The sequence below is a fragment of the Enhydra lutris genome, unplaced genomic scaffold, assembly GCF_002288905.1.
Source record: "Enhydra lutris kenyoni isolate GAN:26980312 unplaced genomic scaffold, ASM228890v2 scaffoldscaffold33, whole genome shotgun sequence".
In the NCBI taxonomy this organism is placed as follows: Eukaryota; Metazoa; Chordata; class Mammalia; order Carnivora; family Mustelidae; genus Enhydra; species Enhydra lutris.
Genome location: NW_019154117.1, coordinates 6,293,922 through 6,312,497, shown reverse-complemented (window position 1 = coordinate 6,312,497; position 18,576 = coordinate 6,293,922). Strand labels below are relative to the sequence as shown.

At 42.9% G+C, this 18,576-nt stretch overlaps 1 protein-coding gene across 1 annotated transcript in view; it reads right to left on the bottom strand.

Moving 5' to 3' along the window:
* Window positions 1-18,576, bottom strand: part of LOC111153641 (GLIS family zinc finger 3) — a 425,946-nt gene that overhangs the window by 85,250 nt on the left and 322,120 nt on the right. The window contains exons 4-5 of the mRNA XM_022512786.1: window positions 11,811-11,972; window positions 7,268-7,378 (exon numbers count right to left, since the gene is read on the bottom strand). Coding sequence (XP_022368494.1) covers window positions 7,268-7,378; window positions 11,811-11,972 — 273 coding nt within the window. The remainder of the gene's footprint in view (window positions 1-7,267; window positions 7,379-11,810; window positions 11,973-18,576) is intronic.

Here is an 18,576-nt window from a genome sequence, read left to right as displayed (position 1 = left end):
CGATTACCATAGTCAACATAACAGATACGTACAGCACCTTCCAGAGTTTCCTTGGGTCCTGTTGTGGGGTTGTTTGGTTTTGGGTTTGGGGTTTTGGGTTTTTTTTTTTTTTTACATTATTTTTTTGTCATGGGAGGCTCTTAATTTTGGAGAGCCAGTGAAATCTCTAGAGCCTTTACTTAGAAAATACATGTTGCACATAATTTCTGGTATTTCATGAGTTTCCTGAAATCCATTCAGCTGCGGAACCTCTCACACCTTTATAGTCCATGGAGCCCAGGTTGATAACCCGTGAACAGAACCAAATATCACAAGTTCAAGTTTGTCTTTAATTCCCTCTGGTTTAGGTCTCAGCTTCCATTTCCTTGTTTGGGTCTTTCTTGCACCATCATCCAAGCATCCACATGATCCAGAAGGACAGGCTATCGTAGTCACGGAACCGTGACTCCCCCTGCAAGAAGATTCAGTTCTCAGGGAAGGAAAATATCTGCAAGGACGCTGTCGTCCCATTGTCCTTTATAATATACTGCCCTGGATTGCAGGTGATGTGACAGAACGATGCCTTCTGCTGAAATAGGGCCCCCTTCACCTCTGAGGCCCTGCATCTGCCTTTCCCGTGAAGTCGCCCTGGAAATAAATATTCACAGCTCAGAGAGCCAAGATACAAACAAAATGGGAAAATACTGCCCGAGGATGTCAAAGGCAAAGCACAGCTGAAGCTGAAGCGGGAAGACGAGCGCGCGAGCGGAGGGGGTGGTGACTTCTCAAGGATGCGCGGGCTTCGAGACCACAGATGAAACATGGAGCCTGAGGATATCCGTGGTGAGCTCTGCCATGATATTTTAGGACATATATTTAGGCAGCAGAGAGTCTGAGCTAAATGCTTTCATTCCAAAACCATTTTCATCAAGAATTCACAAAATCTAGTAGGAGAAAGGGAATGAGAAGCTTAGAAAGCTTCTGTCAATCAATCAAAAAAGCAATTACCTAGGAACCATCTCCATCCGGTAGCCGTGCTGGGCACCATACAGCCCAACTGCTTACTAAAGCACCTGCTGGAGGGTCCATGTGCCTCACGTGGTTGGTCAGAGCTGGACCAAACACCCTCATTTTTTGCCCTAAATCAGAATTTTCAAGGAGAGGTAAAACTACTTTGCCATATATGACAAAGTATTGTAAAGTCATTGAGGACAATATAAAAACCCAGAAGACTTCAATCCTTAAGAATGTCTATCGTTCCAAAGGAACTCTCAGACTCCACGTTCCAGAAGCATTCTCTATGAGACTTGACCATGGCATTTCTCCGATTGTACTGAAAGCACATGAGTCGTGTGTCTTGTTGGAATGTAATCTTTGGGAGGGCAAGTTCAGGTCTCGTTTCTAAACTCAGAGCTGTGGCGGGGCCCCCCGTGCTGACGGTTCGGGGAATCACAAATGCTGACCGTCGGGCGTCATTTTCGTGGGTGGGAGAGGAAAGCTATCCATTTCTCTGTCTAGCCCCCAGTCCTTCTAATGCCACTGTGACTGAGGACACGCTGCCAAACAACGCAAGGACAACAAGCCCTTTCTGTAGCAGGCTCTTCTAAAAGAACTTCAAATAGGAAGGTGTTTTTTTTTAAGTAGTCCTCATGCCCAGTGTGGGCTTGAACTCATGACCCCGAGAACAGGAGTCGCCTGCCTCTACCAACTGAACCAGTGAGGTGCCCGGCCCCCACCCCAAGAAGGCCCAGTATTTTGACTTACTTGGTGCTTTTTAAAAAACTGTGCAGCTGATGCATTTTTCTCATTTCCACTGTGGTTATTCAAATGTGCTCCTGACCATCTCCCTTCAGTAGGTCCTTCTCTGTGACCTCCATATCAACCCCCACGCTGTGTCCCTGCCTGCATTTATGCTGCTCACTTTTTGTTAACCTTTTTATTGTCAGGTTTCCTCAAGACAATGGGGCTCTATGGAGACAGAGAACACACATCTGTCTCGTACCCGCGTGCACGTCTGAGTCTAAGCCAGTGCCTGGCACCCCGTGGGGTGCTTAGTAAATAATTGTTAGATGAAGGAAATGAACTTATTAACTTATTTGAGATTATTTCTCTAGGAATTTACTAGAAGAGTTTGATGAGATGCTCTAGAGGAAAAAGATGATGTTGTTGGCTGAGTAATTCTGACCAATGCTTCAAGTTCTCTTTCCGTTGGGGTATCATTCATCTCTGGTTCTGAGAATTCTCGCAAGAAGAAAACCCTGAATATTCTTTAGCTCGGCATTTCCCAAACATATATGACAAGAACAAACTTGTTAAAAGGAGTATCTCATAACATTCTGTGGGATGAGTTCCAAAAACACACTTTGGGCAACACTGCTTTAAGTCTTACAAAAAGTCCCTGGCTGGGCCTCTAGGCCCACAGACACTAGCTAGTAAGTCTTTTTCAGCATTTACAAGGCTGAAGACAGCTTTTCTGCTCTCTCTAGAAAGAAAGAGAAGCTTTTCCTCACTAACTGCTTCTTCCATGGACAGCTGACCCGCCTCTCCACTTCCCACACCCAACAGGGATTCTCGGGTCCCTCCTCACCCCACCAGCACCACGTGGTGACAACAGCGCTCTCCAAAGCAGAGCCAGAGTCACTTTCCTAAGCTGCAGGCTTCCACGCGGCTGGTCTCAACTTCAAATCAGTGCGATGAGTCGAGTGTTAAACCAAGATGACTTCTTTTTATCACTTAAATTGAATTAATTAACATCACTACTTTGGGCCACAGTTATTTGCCTTATAAAGGCATATCCAGGGCCTTTCCCAGAATCAGTTACCCTCCACTGAGGCATCAGGACATTCAGGCAGGAGGGTAAGGCCCACCATTGTTTTGAAGAGAGAGAGAAGCAATTTGCCACCAACAATCTTTAAGGTTAGTGAATGACTCACTTACCAAGCATCAACAACAATAACAACAACAACGACAAAACATTTTAGTGACATTTCAACATCACAGAAGCATCACTCATCCAATAGGATTTCCCATGTGATTTGCTACACGTGGGAGTAAGGGGGCAGCTAGTTCATCTTGAAATCCTACGTCCATGATCTGTGCCTATGACTGACATTCCACTAAGAGATTGAGAGAAGATGAGGGGAGAGGAGAGGGAGGGAGGGAGGGAGAACAAGAGAAAAAGGAAAGTCGCCATCTGGGAAGGCCTCTGATTATGTGCCCTTGTGCACACCCCTGCTGCACCGATGATACTAGGCCCAAACGGGAGGAAAGCGAGAGCCTCACCAGCTCCTCTAATGGATGCCTCCATGTAGGGAACTGGATGTTTTCATGTAGCTTTTGAAGATCCCAACAAGGGCACAAAGCAAGGTGAGCTCTGCGGCGCTTAATGAAATTGTCTCACTAAGTGAAATGGTGGTGGCTCCGAGCAGAGCCCACAGAACCCCCAGGTCTACCCGAAGAGGTGCGACGCGTACGTTGCTCCGTCTGAGCCAGACAGCGACCCATGGCGTCCCCCTGAGCACGAAAGAGAAGTGCAGGCTGCATTCCTGCAGGTTGGGAATGCTGTTCGGGGTTTATCACAGCCTGTTTGAGGCTGCGAATGTCCAAGTCATCAACGAGGGAGGGTCAGAGGTGATGTTAACTAAACGTTTCGCAAATCATAGCCAGAGTCTGGCACCTTCGTGGAGCTGTGAAATGGACGAAAGATGTGTGCTGTCTCTAACTTTTGGCCCAGCATTCTTTTGCATTTGCTTTCTAAAGTCCATTTTGATAACAAGCCAGAGTTGAAAGGACCGCCCCCCCGCCCCCCCCCATCACCACCATCACCCCGCTTACGGGCACTTCCAAGGTGCAAATGAAAATTTCTGATAAAGCTCACAGCCTTGAGGGAAATTTCAAGCGGCTCATTGCCTTAGTTTTCTCTTATTTTGCCACTCATTATCAGGCCGAATTGAAGGACAGATTTTGCCTTCTGCTCTGCGGGCTACATTCTATTCTCGCCAGAGACCACAGCTGGTGACCTGAGTATCTCGCGACTCACTTATCCATGTAGCCCGCTCTTTAAAGAGCTCGAGATCTGCAAGGCGCATTCATGGAGAAGTCTGTACATCAGCTGATGGAATGTGTGGGTGTGCACACATTAGGCAGAGATAAAGTTACTTTCTGCATGCAATGAGCCAAATTATCCCAATTCCTTTGCAGAAGAGCTTCCCCCCTTCTTCTTTCTTTTTGTAGCTCGAATAGTATTTAGCTAAGCTTTCAGGTCTTTGGTTTTTCACTAGGCTCCAACAGGTGTGGGGAGGACCACGTGCCCACGGCCAGGTCATCACTCGCGAGGACTCTGCCTCCCCCAGTAAACGTCTGTCTGACGGCTGGCTGAGGGTGCCTTGTCACTGGCCTGGGTTTCAGAGTGGGGCCTCAGAAAGCCGGCAATGTTAAGACCCAAATAATGTCATTTAGTGTCCAGGGGGAGGTTAAAAAGAGGATTAGAGGAAAGCAGGCAGGCAGGGTATATTAAACAAGTCCATGACTAACAGGGTGTGACAGAAAAGGGTTTTATTCTTTTCAACAAAACAGTTCCCTAGGGCTGGGACCATTACTCCACTGTGCCTTTATCACCTTGGAATTTTTATGGTTATTTTTGATGAATTCACATTTTTGTAAAGGCTTTTTTGAAATGATGCCAGTTTTCAATTTTTAATTAAAGTCATAAATAATCTTAATTCTGCCTTAAAAGGTTTATTGTTTCTTACTTCTTCTTCTTCTTCTTCTTTTTTTTTTATTATTGCTGCCAGGAAATATTTCAAATACCAAGCACTGAAGTGAGTTAGCAATTAGAATCTCTCCAAGGTCTAGTAACAACATCGTACCATGGAAATATTCCACGCCAGTACACCGGCACGAAGTCTGAGAATGTGGATTGCCTGATTTGGGGTTCATTCACACAGCTTCTCTGGGGAGTGGCACTTCCTCTTTTTATTGGATGGAGCAACTTTCCTCGTTTTAATTTCCACAGATTAATTTATCACTGATTCGTAACGATTTTTAAAATCTTCAGATTAAAGAAACAGATTAAAATTTGGAGAGTAAACATGGTAAACCGGTTCCTAAATTCTGGGCACTAAAAGGCAGCCACAGCCAGCTCACCCGTTTGCAAGGAACAGGGTGCGCAGCATCAAAAGCTGATCACTGCAGACATAGTATCTCATTTTCTGGAAGACGAGATTCAGAAAATGTTGAAATATTTGATATTCAGTTATAATATTGCTCCTCGAAAGTATATCCTTGTTACCTAACCGCCTGACTGTTGAAGTCTGTCTGTAAATTGTCTTTACATTTCTATTTTGTAGTCTCAGGGTCTGATTTTCTTTTTTTAAATTAGGGCTTCAAGAATCTTTTACACAATCAGAACTATCCCTCCTTTACATAGAGGCTGAGACACACCACATTTGAACAATGGAAATCAATTAATTAACAATTCCTGAAAATATCTTATTCTGTTTCCATACATACTGTCAACCCAGGTCACCTTCTCACGTAGACTATCGCACTGGGGCTTATTCGACTGGATGTGAGACCTGCATTCTCTCCGGTTCCAGGCCGCTGTTTTTCTCAGGGAAGGCGCTCTCCAATCTTATGATGGATTTGGTATTACGGTAAAACCTCATGCATTTCAGACAACTTAGGGGTGAATGGTCAGATTTAGGAGAAAAAAATCTCTCAAGAGTTGTGATTCTGGTTTGTTTTGGTTTTGATTCTTAAACAAAGACAACTTACATCAAGTTCCTAAGACACACACACACACAGATAATGACAAAAGCCAGTAGGCAGTGGTCCTGCCGACATAGCGAACAGGATGCGAGGTTGGTGTTACTTGAAAAAGATGAAGTATCCTCCTTACAACTTTGTTTAGATCATTAACTCACATAGCAGTTCCTTTGCACTTGTTCAATACAGGATATATTTAGTTCATCATCTGTTATCCTCTGTTGATAATGATCATCTGCTATCAGTTTACTGTGTTCCAATAAAAGAGACTTCATTGTATTTATAGAGGAAAAAAGTGATTTTAACAATTGACTTACAAGAGTGGGTTTATATGCAAGATTTTCCAATCCTTCCGACTAGGCATTTTTCTCATTCACAAGGAAGAGGTCAAATTCTTTCCATATATGAGCCCTCAACTGGCATTGTGTTAACACCTCTCAAGGAAGAAAAAGCTCAAGTAAAAAAAAAAAAGAAAAAGACTACCCAGCATTTCCCAACATAAAAGTGTTAAATCCCCATAAACCATGAAAGAATGCACGTTTCTAGTTGAGTAGAAGCACTGATGACCTGAAACCACAGCCACAGGGTTTGATCACATCATGGGTTTAAATCACTTGACATAAGTTAAATCTTAAATCTCCCTTACACTTGTCACGAAGTGCCCTTCCATGAATCAGTACCATCTTGACACAAAGGAAACACTCAAAAAGCTAAGGTCAGCTCAGTGTGTCTGTGTTTTTCTCCCATGGTCAGAAGGTACTCGTTGGCCCCAAAACTTACAAACTCAGTTATTGGGAAATGCGGTGAAAGGTAGTAAGCTCCTCAGATCTCAAGGTGTGGGAGCACGACATGACCAACCGCCTGCTAGAGATTTTACGAGGTCAAGAGAGAGAGAGCGTCAGGTGGGTTGGCTAGATGATCTTTAATATTTCTTCCAAATCCAAGATGCTATGCTTTCTGTGTACTCTGAAAGATGCATTAATTCCTCAGTAATGTCAAAGTAATTTTAGGTTCAATTCCTTTCTCGAATTTCTGTACATCGTACGTATTAAGAAACGTGTTTTCTCCTAAGTTTAAAGCAGGGATGCTCTCTACTTATCCTAGAGATATACCTACCTTCCCCCTCAGAGCTAAAATGGCTTCAGCCAATTGATATTTTATGAAAAAGCACTTATCTCCAGAAAGGGTTTTTGTTGTGCTGTTTTTCCCAGTTCAATTTTCTTTAGCTATGTGGACATAATTTCCATAAAAGCCTTTTGTCATTCTCTAGTTTAGGGGACTTTTGCTAATTTTCTCTGATTCTTATTATACGAGCCCTCCCCAGAAATTCACAGCTGGTTATATCAGCTGTGCAACCCACCACATTGCTATTACTTCATGAAGCTGTCCCTCTCCCCAAAGCGTCTAATGCATGTAACAACTGGAGAAGTGTAAGAATTCATTGCCCCGCACGTGGTCCCACTACTGCAGAAGTAATTTAAATGTGCCTTTCCTGGCTGGGTAAACGCTCTTCCAAAATTACCTTTTTCCTTGCTTGTTGATCTTTGGAAGAATGCGCCTTCACATGCTTTCGGAGGGAACTGGGGTCTGTATAGCGTTTGGTGCATCCTGGAATTTGACAAGCATAAGGTTTCTAAATAAGAAAGAAAAAAAGAAACCAACTGTAGTTAAATCATAAAGGTAACTGGGGAAGATTGACTCAGACTACTGACTTCAGAGCATGAACTATTACCAAGTGACTGAGGTGAAATGCTGGGTAACATTTGTGCCTTTTATTTTTTTTTATTTTTATTTTTTTACATTTGTGCCTTTTAATTCGAAAGCCAATGCAATGAAATGCTGGGTAACATTTGTGCCTTTTATTTTTTTTTATTTTTATTTTTTTACATTTGTGCCTTTTAATTCGAAAGCCAATGCACGAAGGCCAAGTGGAAGGCAAACTTTCAAGAAACAAGGAGACATCTTTAGAGGTTCACTCTTCCCACAAAAGCTCTTGCGGCATTTTTGGATGTGGAAATTATTAGTAAGCATCTCTAGTCATACTTACAGTTATACTCCCCTGAAAACAATCTTTGGTACTGTCAGAAACTAGGAAACACACATTCTTTAAGAGTTCAGGTATAAGGAAGCTGCAGGAAAGTCCAGAAAAGACTGGGAATGTTTCAGAGGAAACCTGATTCAGAAAGAAAGAAGGAGAGAATTAAAAGGGAATATTAGTGGAAGGTGAGTGAGAGACAATAGGTCTTTCAAACAACAGACAAATGAAAACTCAGCCAGAGGAACATTAATATTATTATAGGGATTACAGGATTAGAGGAGTCCCGGTACTCAGCCTGGGTTATATGCCCGAGCCCTTGACGGCATGCATTGAAAACACCAGTTTTAGCTACCTCAAGTCCCCCATGCTCCTGAGAGATGTGAGGTGTGGAGCCTAAGGCTGAGTCTAGAATCTTATTAATTTATGGGTCCCTGGTGATTGGTCTATAATGATTAGGAATGAATGAATGGGAGCATTGCACATTGATTCAAAATGTAGCAGCTATACTTATGGTAATAACAAAATGCTCCAAGGGCTGGAGAGTATGGCTTTTAAGCTATGAAATAAAGCAAATCTTTCTGTCTAATCGAAGAACTACACTGAAAAAAATCACAAGATAAACTGTGTTCGTAAGTCACAACTTACAGTCCCTCATCTACCCTGGACCTCTGTAGGTGAGACTACTTAGAGTTGTGCCGACAGGATTTTATTGTATTTTTTTTTTTTAAAGATTTTATTTATTTATTTGACAGACAGAGATCACAAGTAGGCAGAGAGGCAGGCAGAGAGACGGGGGAAGCAGGCTCCCTGCTGAGCAGAGAGCCCGATGCGGGGCTCTATCCCAGGACCCTGAGATCATGACCTGAGCCGAAGGCAGAGGCTTTAGCCCACTGAGCTACCCAGGTGCCCTGCCAACATGATTTTAAATGTAAGGAGGAAAAAAGGAAGCCTGTCTCTAAAAGAGGATTCTCGCTTGAGGAGCCTGCTATGTCATTAACAAAACAGACCAAAACAGACCAAAAACCCCCTATCAAATCAAAATAAAAAACCAGGAAAAAAAATTCAGATATTTTTCTCTTTATGTTTTGTTCCTGTTCTCTCGTGCATGCTTGTCATTTTGTGCGCCAACACAGACATGGGTTACATTATTTGCCCTGCTGAAAGCCATCTTTATGATTTGTTTTTATTTTTGCCACTTTTGATTCCAACCACAAGGTGAAGTCATGAATATATAATTTATTTTGACACACCCAATATGAATTCTAAGTGCAATGTATCTGTTCCCTGACTGACTGATTGACTCAATCACCCAACAGGTCTTGTGGTTTTGTGGGGTGCTGGGCACCGTGTTACGACATATGAGAAGTCTGACCATAAACAGTGGATGAACAAGGCTCTCGATATCTCAGGTTTTCCAAACAGTCAGCCAATATGGGTGGAAGACCCTTGCCCATGAGTTTCCACTGGGTAAACAACAGTTCTCTCTCCTGAGTTCACACGGTATTCTCACACTGGCCTTCCTTACCCTGCCCTGGCTTTAGGGGAGATCTCGATGATATCTGTATCGGCAGTCATGTTGTGACCACATAAACTCACATTTCGAGCCCTCCAGGAGATGTGGCATGTAAAAAACTTTAGGAATATTAACATGTTATATAAATCAATATCAGTATTATTACCACAGTCGCTACTATTTGGGTTGGAAAGACAAGAAATGGGTAATGTGATTTTTGTACTTGATTTTGAGATGTTCTTGGAGAAGGCGTGAATACTCACCACTCCTCCCAGGTGGCTTCCCTCTCTCCCCTGCTGTCAGCCCCCTGAGATTCATGTGCCAAGTGAGCAATGTCTGGTGCTGGTCCAAGAGCTACTGGACCAGTATATGGTCATTTTACCTCAGGTTACCGAAGCTCTAAGTGGCATGCTACACTTTATCAAACTATAGTTTCCACATGTACTGTAAAATCATTCCCCCTGTCTCGATATTAAGATGCTGATAGAGAAATAAGTCAATAACACTTTTCAGGGTTAGAATTATGAACTCCGTAATCCTTGCGGAGCAAATAATTTTCCAAGAAGTAAAGAATCCATTGAGTTGAAGAAAGATACTTCATCCAAAATTCTGACAGCATTAGCATAAGGAGTGCTTAATGAAAGGAAATGGGGGCCTGAATTTAAATAACACATTCTTCAAGCAGCTACAGTTTGCTTTTTAAGACAAATGTTTAATTTTTACGTGATTTTAAAAGAGTTTACCAATTCATCTAATGCAATAAAAATTTAAACAGGAGGGCAGGTCTGCACCTTAAAGGAAGGATGATGGTTTTAAAATATTTAATAGAGCAGTGTTTAAAAAAAAAATAAAAGTAGTTGGGTTTTAAAAGCTACTGCATTGAACCAAATCATGAAATTATTATCTGTGGTAGCTTTCCTCAAAAGTTTTAAAAAGTGATTTAAAAAAAAAAAAATCCATAACGATTTCAGAAAATGCTCATAGTCTGATTAGCTAAAATTAGCTCCGAGTGAAGAAGGGTACTGTGGAGCCATAACACTTCGGCTCACAATAGTTCTTTCAAACTACAGATAACTAGCTAGAGTAGAGGCAATTTCTCAAGACAATCTTGTCTCGTGAATGTTCATTCTTCCATGATAAAGTTTAATGACAAATTGGAAAATTTATTAGATTCTACCAGGACAGTTTTAGACATACAACATAGGGCATTTTAACATAATTTATTCTTTTTCCTATTTCTACCTTTTAAAAAATCCTGCTATTCACCAAATTTATTCATTTCATATTCTATTCTGTTGGTCCTAAAATCACTGAATTTATTTCAGCTAGAGCAGAAAGGCGCTCTCCTCTGCCCATAGTGCTCTAATTATATTCTAGCTATTTACTAGGCAAACCATCACGTTTATGGATATTAGGAGATAATTCTGTTTATAAAGGTTATGTGACATATAGCTAAAATGACTTCTATCAATATGACTAATAGAGACTAATATAAAATTTAATAAATATGTCAACTCTAACATCAGAAGAATCTTAAATATGTATGAGAAGGTGTGTAGAAATAACGATATCTTTTCAAAATTCAAATTCTGGTGTAGTTTAATAATAGACATCAGAATGTTAACACTGAAAAAGTACTGTCATGAATACATTATTTGCGAGAACGTGGGATAAGAGATCTGTGGTGTGTATAATACATTTGTCCTGATGGCTTTGTTAAGTGGAGAGAAAGTGCACACTCTCTCCCGGGCGTCGTGGAAGGAAAATGGTCTCAAAACTCTAGAAATGCAAAGGAGGATGATCAACAGGACAGAAAACAGAAGAGGCTCAGGAAAGGAACAAAATGTTACTGCACGAAGAGAGTTAAGGCGAAATGATGAAAACCAGGGGTTCTCACACAGGTTATGTCAGTGGATGTGCGGCTGTTAACGCACAGGAGGCATAATGAAGCTGAATCCTGGGGAGAGATCTGCTGATTATTTTCAGATTGCCTGAAGGTGAAAATGCCAGGTGGTTTCTAAAGCAAAAGGCCAGACTCATACTCGGTGACCGTGCCAGCCTCAGAGTTCTTACATCAGAAGGAAAAGAACCAGAGTAAGGGCTGGGGTGGCCGGGCGATGGCAGGTAGTAAAACCAACAAAAACCAAACCACCTCTTATTCCAAGCAATAGCGTATAGTATCTATTCACGCATGTCTTGGTATTTAAATACTTATTTTCATGCCCAGTACCTGGTGGTTCTCTGTCCTCCAGTCTCCTACGTGCCCCTGACCCATCTTTGCTTTGTACACAGAGGTCACCAAGGAACCTCTTGGTCTCAGGCAGGTGGGAGATTTCTAATAACTTGTCACTACAGGCCCCTCTGGACCTTCCCCAAGTTTCCACTGCTGCCCTTGGCATTGTCCCTCTAACCTGCAGACCATAAAGCAAGTCCCTCCACCAGCCCACCATCAAACGGGCACTCCCTCACCCCAGGACTTGGGGCTGGAAGTTGGAAAGCTCCTGCCCTTCTTACAGTGTCCAGATGCGTCCTCTGGTGCTTGGCACGGTCGCTGGAGTTACTGAAGGCCTTCTGACAGCCCGGGTGCTGGCAGAGATACGGCTTCTCGCCTGTGTGGCTCCGCAAGTGAATCTTGAGATTCTCAAGCCTGGAAAAGGCCTTCTTGCAACCTTCAAACTGGAAAAAAAAAAAAAAAAAAAGAAAGAAAGAAAAGAAAAAGAAAACAAGTTTTAGCTGTTGAGAAGGAACTTGAATGTTTGGGTCTGGGGGACAGGGGGGAAAAATGTCCTTAGCAAGTATTTAGTCTAAAACGTAAAAGACAAAACAAAAAAATAAGATGAAATCCAAATAGTAACAAATGTGACTTCTAAAAATACCCATGTATTGATGTGAACTGCATTTTTCCACTAATATACATGCCACTTTCCCTACCAGATCTGGGTCCCAAACTGATTTCTGTGATTACTTGTGTCAGAGAAAATTTGCTGTGAGCCATCTGGCTCAGTTAATAAAAATACAGTAATGCGTGTCTTAAAGATTTATTAAAAAATTAACACACTTTTCCATTTCCAAATTGGACTAAATGGAAGAAACCAGGAAGGAAGAAACTTTTCACAACTAATAAACTAAGAACAACAACAACAAAAAATCGAAGTGATGGACAAGAGTCAAGGTGGGCTTCTGAAGACCAAGGGTCCAGGATGCAAAAGGCACGTGTCCGTGGGGTCGTCACGACCAGAAACTTCCTGAACTATCTCGAGGAGTTTTTCAGCTGCCAAAGAGCGACTCTGCTGGCGTACACACTGATGCCAAACCTAATGAGATAAAAGCTTTTAACGTGCTTTTAAAAAAAGGAACTGGAACATAATTCATGTACTGCTGAGAATGTTTTCCAAATGAAGTGATAGTTTCACCTATTTTTGTTTTTCTAAGGAATGTTGTTACCTCGTTCATGAAAAGAGGAATTGAAAATGAGAGACCGAAGGTTTCAAGAAATGCTTTATTGGTTGGTCAATAATATTTATTGATGGGACTCTTTACTACATGTCTTGTGGGTAAAATACCAGCAACTATATTAGAGGCTCACAATGGTTCCAATCCTGGAAGTGACAATCTAATAAAGAAAATGTGTTACAGAAAGCCTGTGCATGAGTTAAAATGTGAGATGGGCATTTATCCTGGGACTCTGTCCTTTTGGTAGTGAGCCCCAGAATACTGATGTCACTTTGACAGTTTTCATCCCATTTGAGTTCCCACTGCACAGGAGATTTGGGAATATGGAAATGGTGTTTAAAACAAGAAAAAAAGAAAAAGAACCACCTCACTTCTTAGGGAGGAATGTGGGGGGCAGAGAGGAGGATAAAATAGAAGGAAAGAAGGTAAACTCAAGATGGTTTCCATTCCAAATCAGCAATGTTATTCAACCTTACTACAAGACATTTGATAACATCCCTCGGTTCTCTCACTTACTACAATAGATGGTGGAGGACAGAGTGCATCGTTGGTGAAGGGATGGTCCAGAGCTGGCCAGGTTTAGGGAACGGATGGACCGAGGAGAAAGAATAACCAACCGTGTCATAACGCCATCTATTTAAGTCATCCAGATTTCACATGCTGGAGTATTTTAAGAAATTTATGAAAGTTGCACTTATTTTTGATTGAGAGTTATACATGTTTTGCAGACATATGTTGGTTTATTTCAATTTTGATATTTTGCTTAAAATAATTTTGGTGTTTTCCTGATTTCTATTTCACATAAAAATAAATTTAGCCTGAACAGAAGATGATTGCTGACAAAGCCACTACTTTTTCAACCCAGTGAAAGGCATATAATGATACACCGCTCGAGGGAGAGAGGGGTTGAGTGGCTTGTTTCTGCAGGTTTTTGAGGGGGTCTCAAATCTGAGAAGAAAGGGGCTCACTGTCAACCCCCAATTCATGACTAAGAAGCCTCTGCCGACCAAACCCCTGGTTTTAAGGTTCTCGGGAAGGACCACTGGGAGCGAACTGCCGGAGCTCGGCTGATTTGACCTAGAGTCTCCTGGTGGATCACACTTAGGTCTGAAATGAGCTTGTGGTTTCGGCCCCCTCAAGCCCATAGTCTGGCTCCTAGCAAGCCTCTTTGGTGGGACAGATGTCGTGCTGGGGCCAACTCCAGGGTACAGACCCAGACCTGAGGAGGTCCCAGCCTCCCCTCTCTCATACAAGTCATCCCAGGTGCTGGTCAGAGAGAAGGCTGCCTTGTGTAGGTACCAACACGGGAGAGGAGACCCACTTTAGAATAGACGATGAGGTTTCTGTGAGCGCCACACAACCAAGACCCCCAGATCTGCCACAGAGGGACTATAGGGACACGCACATCCTTGAACTAATTGAACCCATCCACTTGATCAGACATAAATTGAAAGGAAGACTGGCATTTCCATGCTCTCTCCTGTTCAGCGTCTATATAAATGTCCAGTAAAATGTACAGTTCAAGTCAATTAATTGCTATTATTACTATTAGCAGAAACAGTGATCAAAGACCAAAAGGCTTGCTGCAACACATTGAAATCAGTGCAAAGTGAATTACATCTCAGAACATCCTGACTGTTTTTAAAGAGCAAAGATGGGAGGAAAACATGAGCTCCCAGACTGAAAAAGACAATCAAAAGATTATCTGTAAAAATCACGAAAATCCAGCTGATGTCACAGGTCTCCTTTGCAGCGGGAAAGGCTGGAAGGTGACAGGGTCTGTAGGGCTCGCACTTGCCCAATTGTCAGGGGCAGAGACTAAGAGTGAAGGGGTTTGACCCCACTGGGTTGTATATATAAAAGCAAGAGAAAGGCAATTTCTTGGACTCAGGGGCTCATAATATATACCACCCAGTCACTCTTGTTGGAGAAATTCACTTGAAACCAAGAGCCCCAAACCAGGAAAGTCAGCCACTGAGGAATTGACACAGGGCTCCATGGGGGGCCCTGCACCCAACACCCCTGGGCGGTCTGGAGAGCACCACACCTGACTGAACTCGCCACACTGACAATTCTGCGAGAAGAGGAAGGAGGTGCTATTCATTTTTCTAATGGTGTCTGGATGAAACTTAAAAGCAAACAATTGTGTAATGAATCATTATCATTCATTACGAGAAAAACCCTGTAATTCAACACAAGAATTTCCTTTCCCTCAGGGCAATTTTACCCCTAGATTTATAAATTCAGTTAAATGCAAATGCATTAAAAATAAACTAACATTGAGATAGAAGTATAAAAGACTGTTACAAAATACTCCCAAACCGGCTGCTTTGGGCGTCTGGGCAAATGGATGCTTTTTTCTGTATTAATGTTTTTTTCATGTTTTCCAGATCTTTAATGAGTGAGTTCCGCCTTGCGAATGAACATCTAAAACCTAGGAAAACAAGAACCACAGAAAGAGCATTTCCTTGGGTTTAGCCAAAGGCTTTCTCATGAGGTTCCTATCGTGCAAGGTCCATCCTGAGATCTAAAGTCCAAAGTGTCACCTGACTGCTTTGTGCCACAGTCACCAACCTGGCCTTAAGCAATACTGGACCAACAGGCTCCTCTCAGGTGCTCTCCTTCCCCGACTGGCTGTAGACCCACACACCAAGGACCAGTAGAAGTAGACCACCAGGCCCCAGGTTGCCTGTGGTTCAAACACAGGTCATATGGAAAGAGACAAGAGAAAAACAAACTCTCAGACTCTAAGGGGACAGCGGAAGGAGGAAACACAGAATGCCAAAGAAAGACAAATACAGGACAGTAATGTGGGAGGGAGTGATGGTGGAGGGAGGTGTCTGATGTAGGCTAGTAATTTCACGTAAACAACATTGGTGTTTTTGGTCCCCAGCAAGTACGCAGTAAGCCCCCGAGCATGGCTACTATGTGTGTTAGGCTCTGGGAGCAACACAATGAATGACACTCAAGCTTTCCTCAGGGGGAGACGGACGCAAGGTCAGGTGTATGGTGGGCCAGTGTCCATACTGATGCAGCGGGAGCAGGGCTTCTCAAAGAGGCACTGCAGGAACCAGCAGCATCCCAGGGCCCTGGGCATCTGTCAGGTATACAAACCCCTGGTCCCTCCCAGAAGAACAGAGTGGAACTCTTGGGTGGGGACCCAGCGATCCGGGTGCCGACAAGCCCACCAGGAGATTCAGATGTTATATCCCTGAAAGCCATTCATACTGTAGCCACTGTTGATTTACTCCAGAGAACTCTCCTGACATGGGTAAAGAGTCCTGCGGGATTCACCCACTTCTATTTGCTGCAAGAGCTATGTGAACGAGCAGCAGCGCTGCTCGAAAAGGAACCTCTCCCGATGCTGGCCAGGGGTGGGGGTGGGGGGTCATCTCCATTCACGCAGCGAATGGCACAATGTTTCAGCCAGTCTTGCACTCGAGAGTCTGGAATACTCCTTACTTTGTAACTGGCCATCCGGCAGAGATGGTTCTGAAAGAGCCATTGCCCACAGGCTACCTCAGTGGCCTCCAGACCAGCAACACACCCCATGTTTCTAGCGCCCAGTACATTCCCCTGCAGAGAAAAAGCACAGAAGGGGGGCCCTAGCTTTTCATTTGCACATTTCAGCAACTTTACAGAACACACAAGAACAATGCATGAAATTTTAAGTGACAGAACTTTAAATCTCGGGGGGGGGGGTGGAAATGCTGCATTACGGGAAGCCTCACTCTGAGAATGATCTCTAACTCCCAGGCTGTTTGCAAGTAACAAACTTTAATTAAAAAGTATAAATTGCCTCAAACCCAGAGAACCTTAGCTTACACCATTTGCTAATTTAGGAGATTACTTCATATTTAAAGGATCACAACCGGACTGTAATCACCATGCATATATACTGGCTTGATTACAGATTGTTGACATTAAGTGGTATTAAGATGACCTTTGAAATATTACTTTCCCTTTCTATTAGAGGCTTTTGTGTAAGGTTCTGAAAATGAAAGGCTCATTAGACACCATTAAAATAGGATTTATTCCATATGTGTAACCAATAATCAAGTAGAATATTACTTCCCTCCCCTAATCAGCTACTTAATGTACCGAAAAGCACACTTGGTGTTCAAAGCAGTAGTAACAGCAAACCTTTCCTGATCAGGTTTCTGTACCATCACTAATGTCAACAAAACCCAAACAGAAAGGAGTCTAGGATGCCGGACAGGCTTTTTTAAAAATATACATTTGATTTCAATTAAGCGTCAGTGTTTATGACCCTTGGAGGTATACACTTTTACAATTTCATTGGTCAAGACCAATTAATCCCATTAGCGTGGCCATGGGTGCAGTTGGCCAGCCACTTGGGGAATGGACTGGTGAATTATAGGGGGCTGATATCGTCTTCTTATGGCTCAAAGACAACAGGAAATGCACACGGGTGGAAAGATTGGCAGATATTTCCAAGGTGTGGATACAGTCAAGGTGACTTCCACAATAAGACCAAGAGTTCAGGCCCACTTGAATCACGGAAATACCTGCCAGAGGCGTAAATGAGGGAGAGGGCCAGGAGCTGAGGGCCGGGGCCACCTCGCACACCTCAGAGGAGGTGAGAAATCTGCCTCGAGGTTTCAGCCTTGCTTTCCAAGTTTCCTTCTGAGACAGTGCTCCCAGCTTGAGGTGTCACGAGTCCCCCAAAGTCACCCGGGCATCTTGTTAAAATGCAGATTCTGATTCAATAGGTGTGGAGGGAGGCCTGAGGCAGTGCATTCCTAATGGGCTCCTAGGTGACACTTCTAAAAATGCTGAGTGTTCAAAGATTATCCTTTGAGAAATAAAGTTCTAGGGATCATTAAACTACCCTGAGGTTGATAATACACAATTTAACGGGATTTTTTTTTTTAAAGAAGAGAGAAAATAAACAAAAGAACTAGAGCAGGGATTGCATTTGATGAACCAAACTGTGGCGGCTTCATCCTTCAAAGTGCGGATGAGTAAAATCTAAATTTAAAATGTTGGCTGGGAGATAACAGAAAGTGTTGTCTGGGGGGAAGAAACGCAGAAGAAAAGTTAAAAAAAAAAAAAAGGACAAAGATGCAAAAAGAGAAAGTCTGCGGACGCCCCTGGGGCCACCTGATTTCGCTTCTCCTCCTGTCACATTGGGACATCTGGCCCATCTCGTGCCACCCTGCGGTTTCCGTTCCTGGTGACTTCTTACTAGTACTGGATGTTCGCGTTAAGTTCTTAGTATTTACCACACCGGTTTGTAAAAAGTGTTACATAAAAGGAGAAAAAGAAAAGAATTCCAGTGTTTTGAGGCTTTTCAAGAGTATCTGGTTCAGGAATTCATGACACTGAGTTAGGATGGAATGCGTTCCTCTCCGTGTCTCATTCTGATGCTGAATTCCACGGCAAGGGCCATGAAGAGGTTCCCACGTGCTCTCACTCTGTGATATTCCTCATGTTTTCAGACTAACCACCTTCTTATCTGAACAATGGACTGACAGAAAAGGGATTTCTATGTTTCCTCTGGCTTCCTAAAAGGTAATAATATGTGATAATAGTATTTCAAAGGTTCAACCCAAAGGAATAGTAGCCTCGCTGGGATATTATTTCAAGTCTTGGTACAGTTACTCCTGCAAATTTTAGAATTCTTTTAACTTCAGAGAAATCAGTGCAACCCCCCCACCCCGCCAATGGGACTGATTTTCCAAAGATCGCAAATAACTAAATAGATTTGCACTTGCATTTCCTACGCTAGCCCTCGGCGTTTCCCAGCCCATCCGTCTGGCTGCACAGCTCAAGGGGAAAAGAGACTGAGACACTCGGGGCTCAT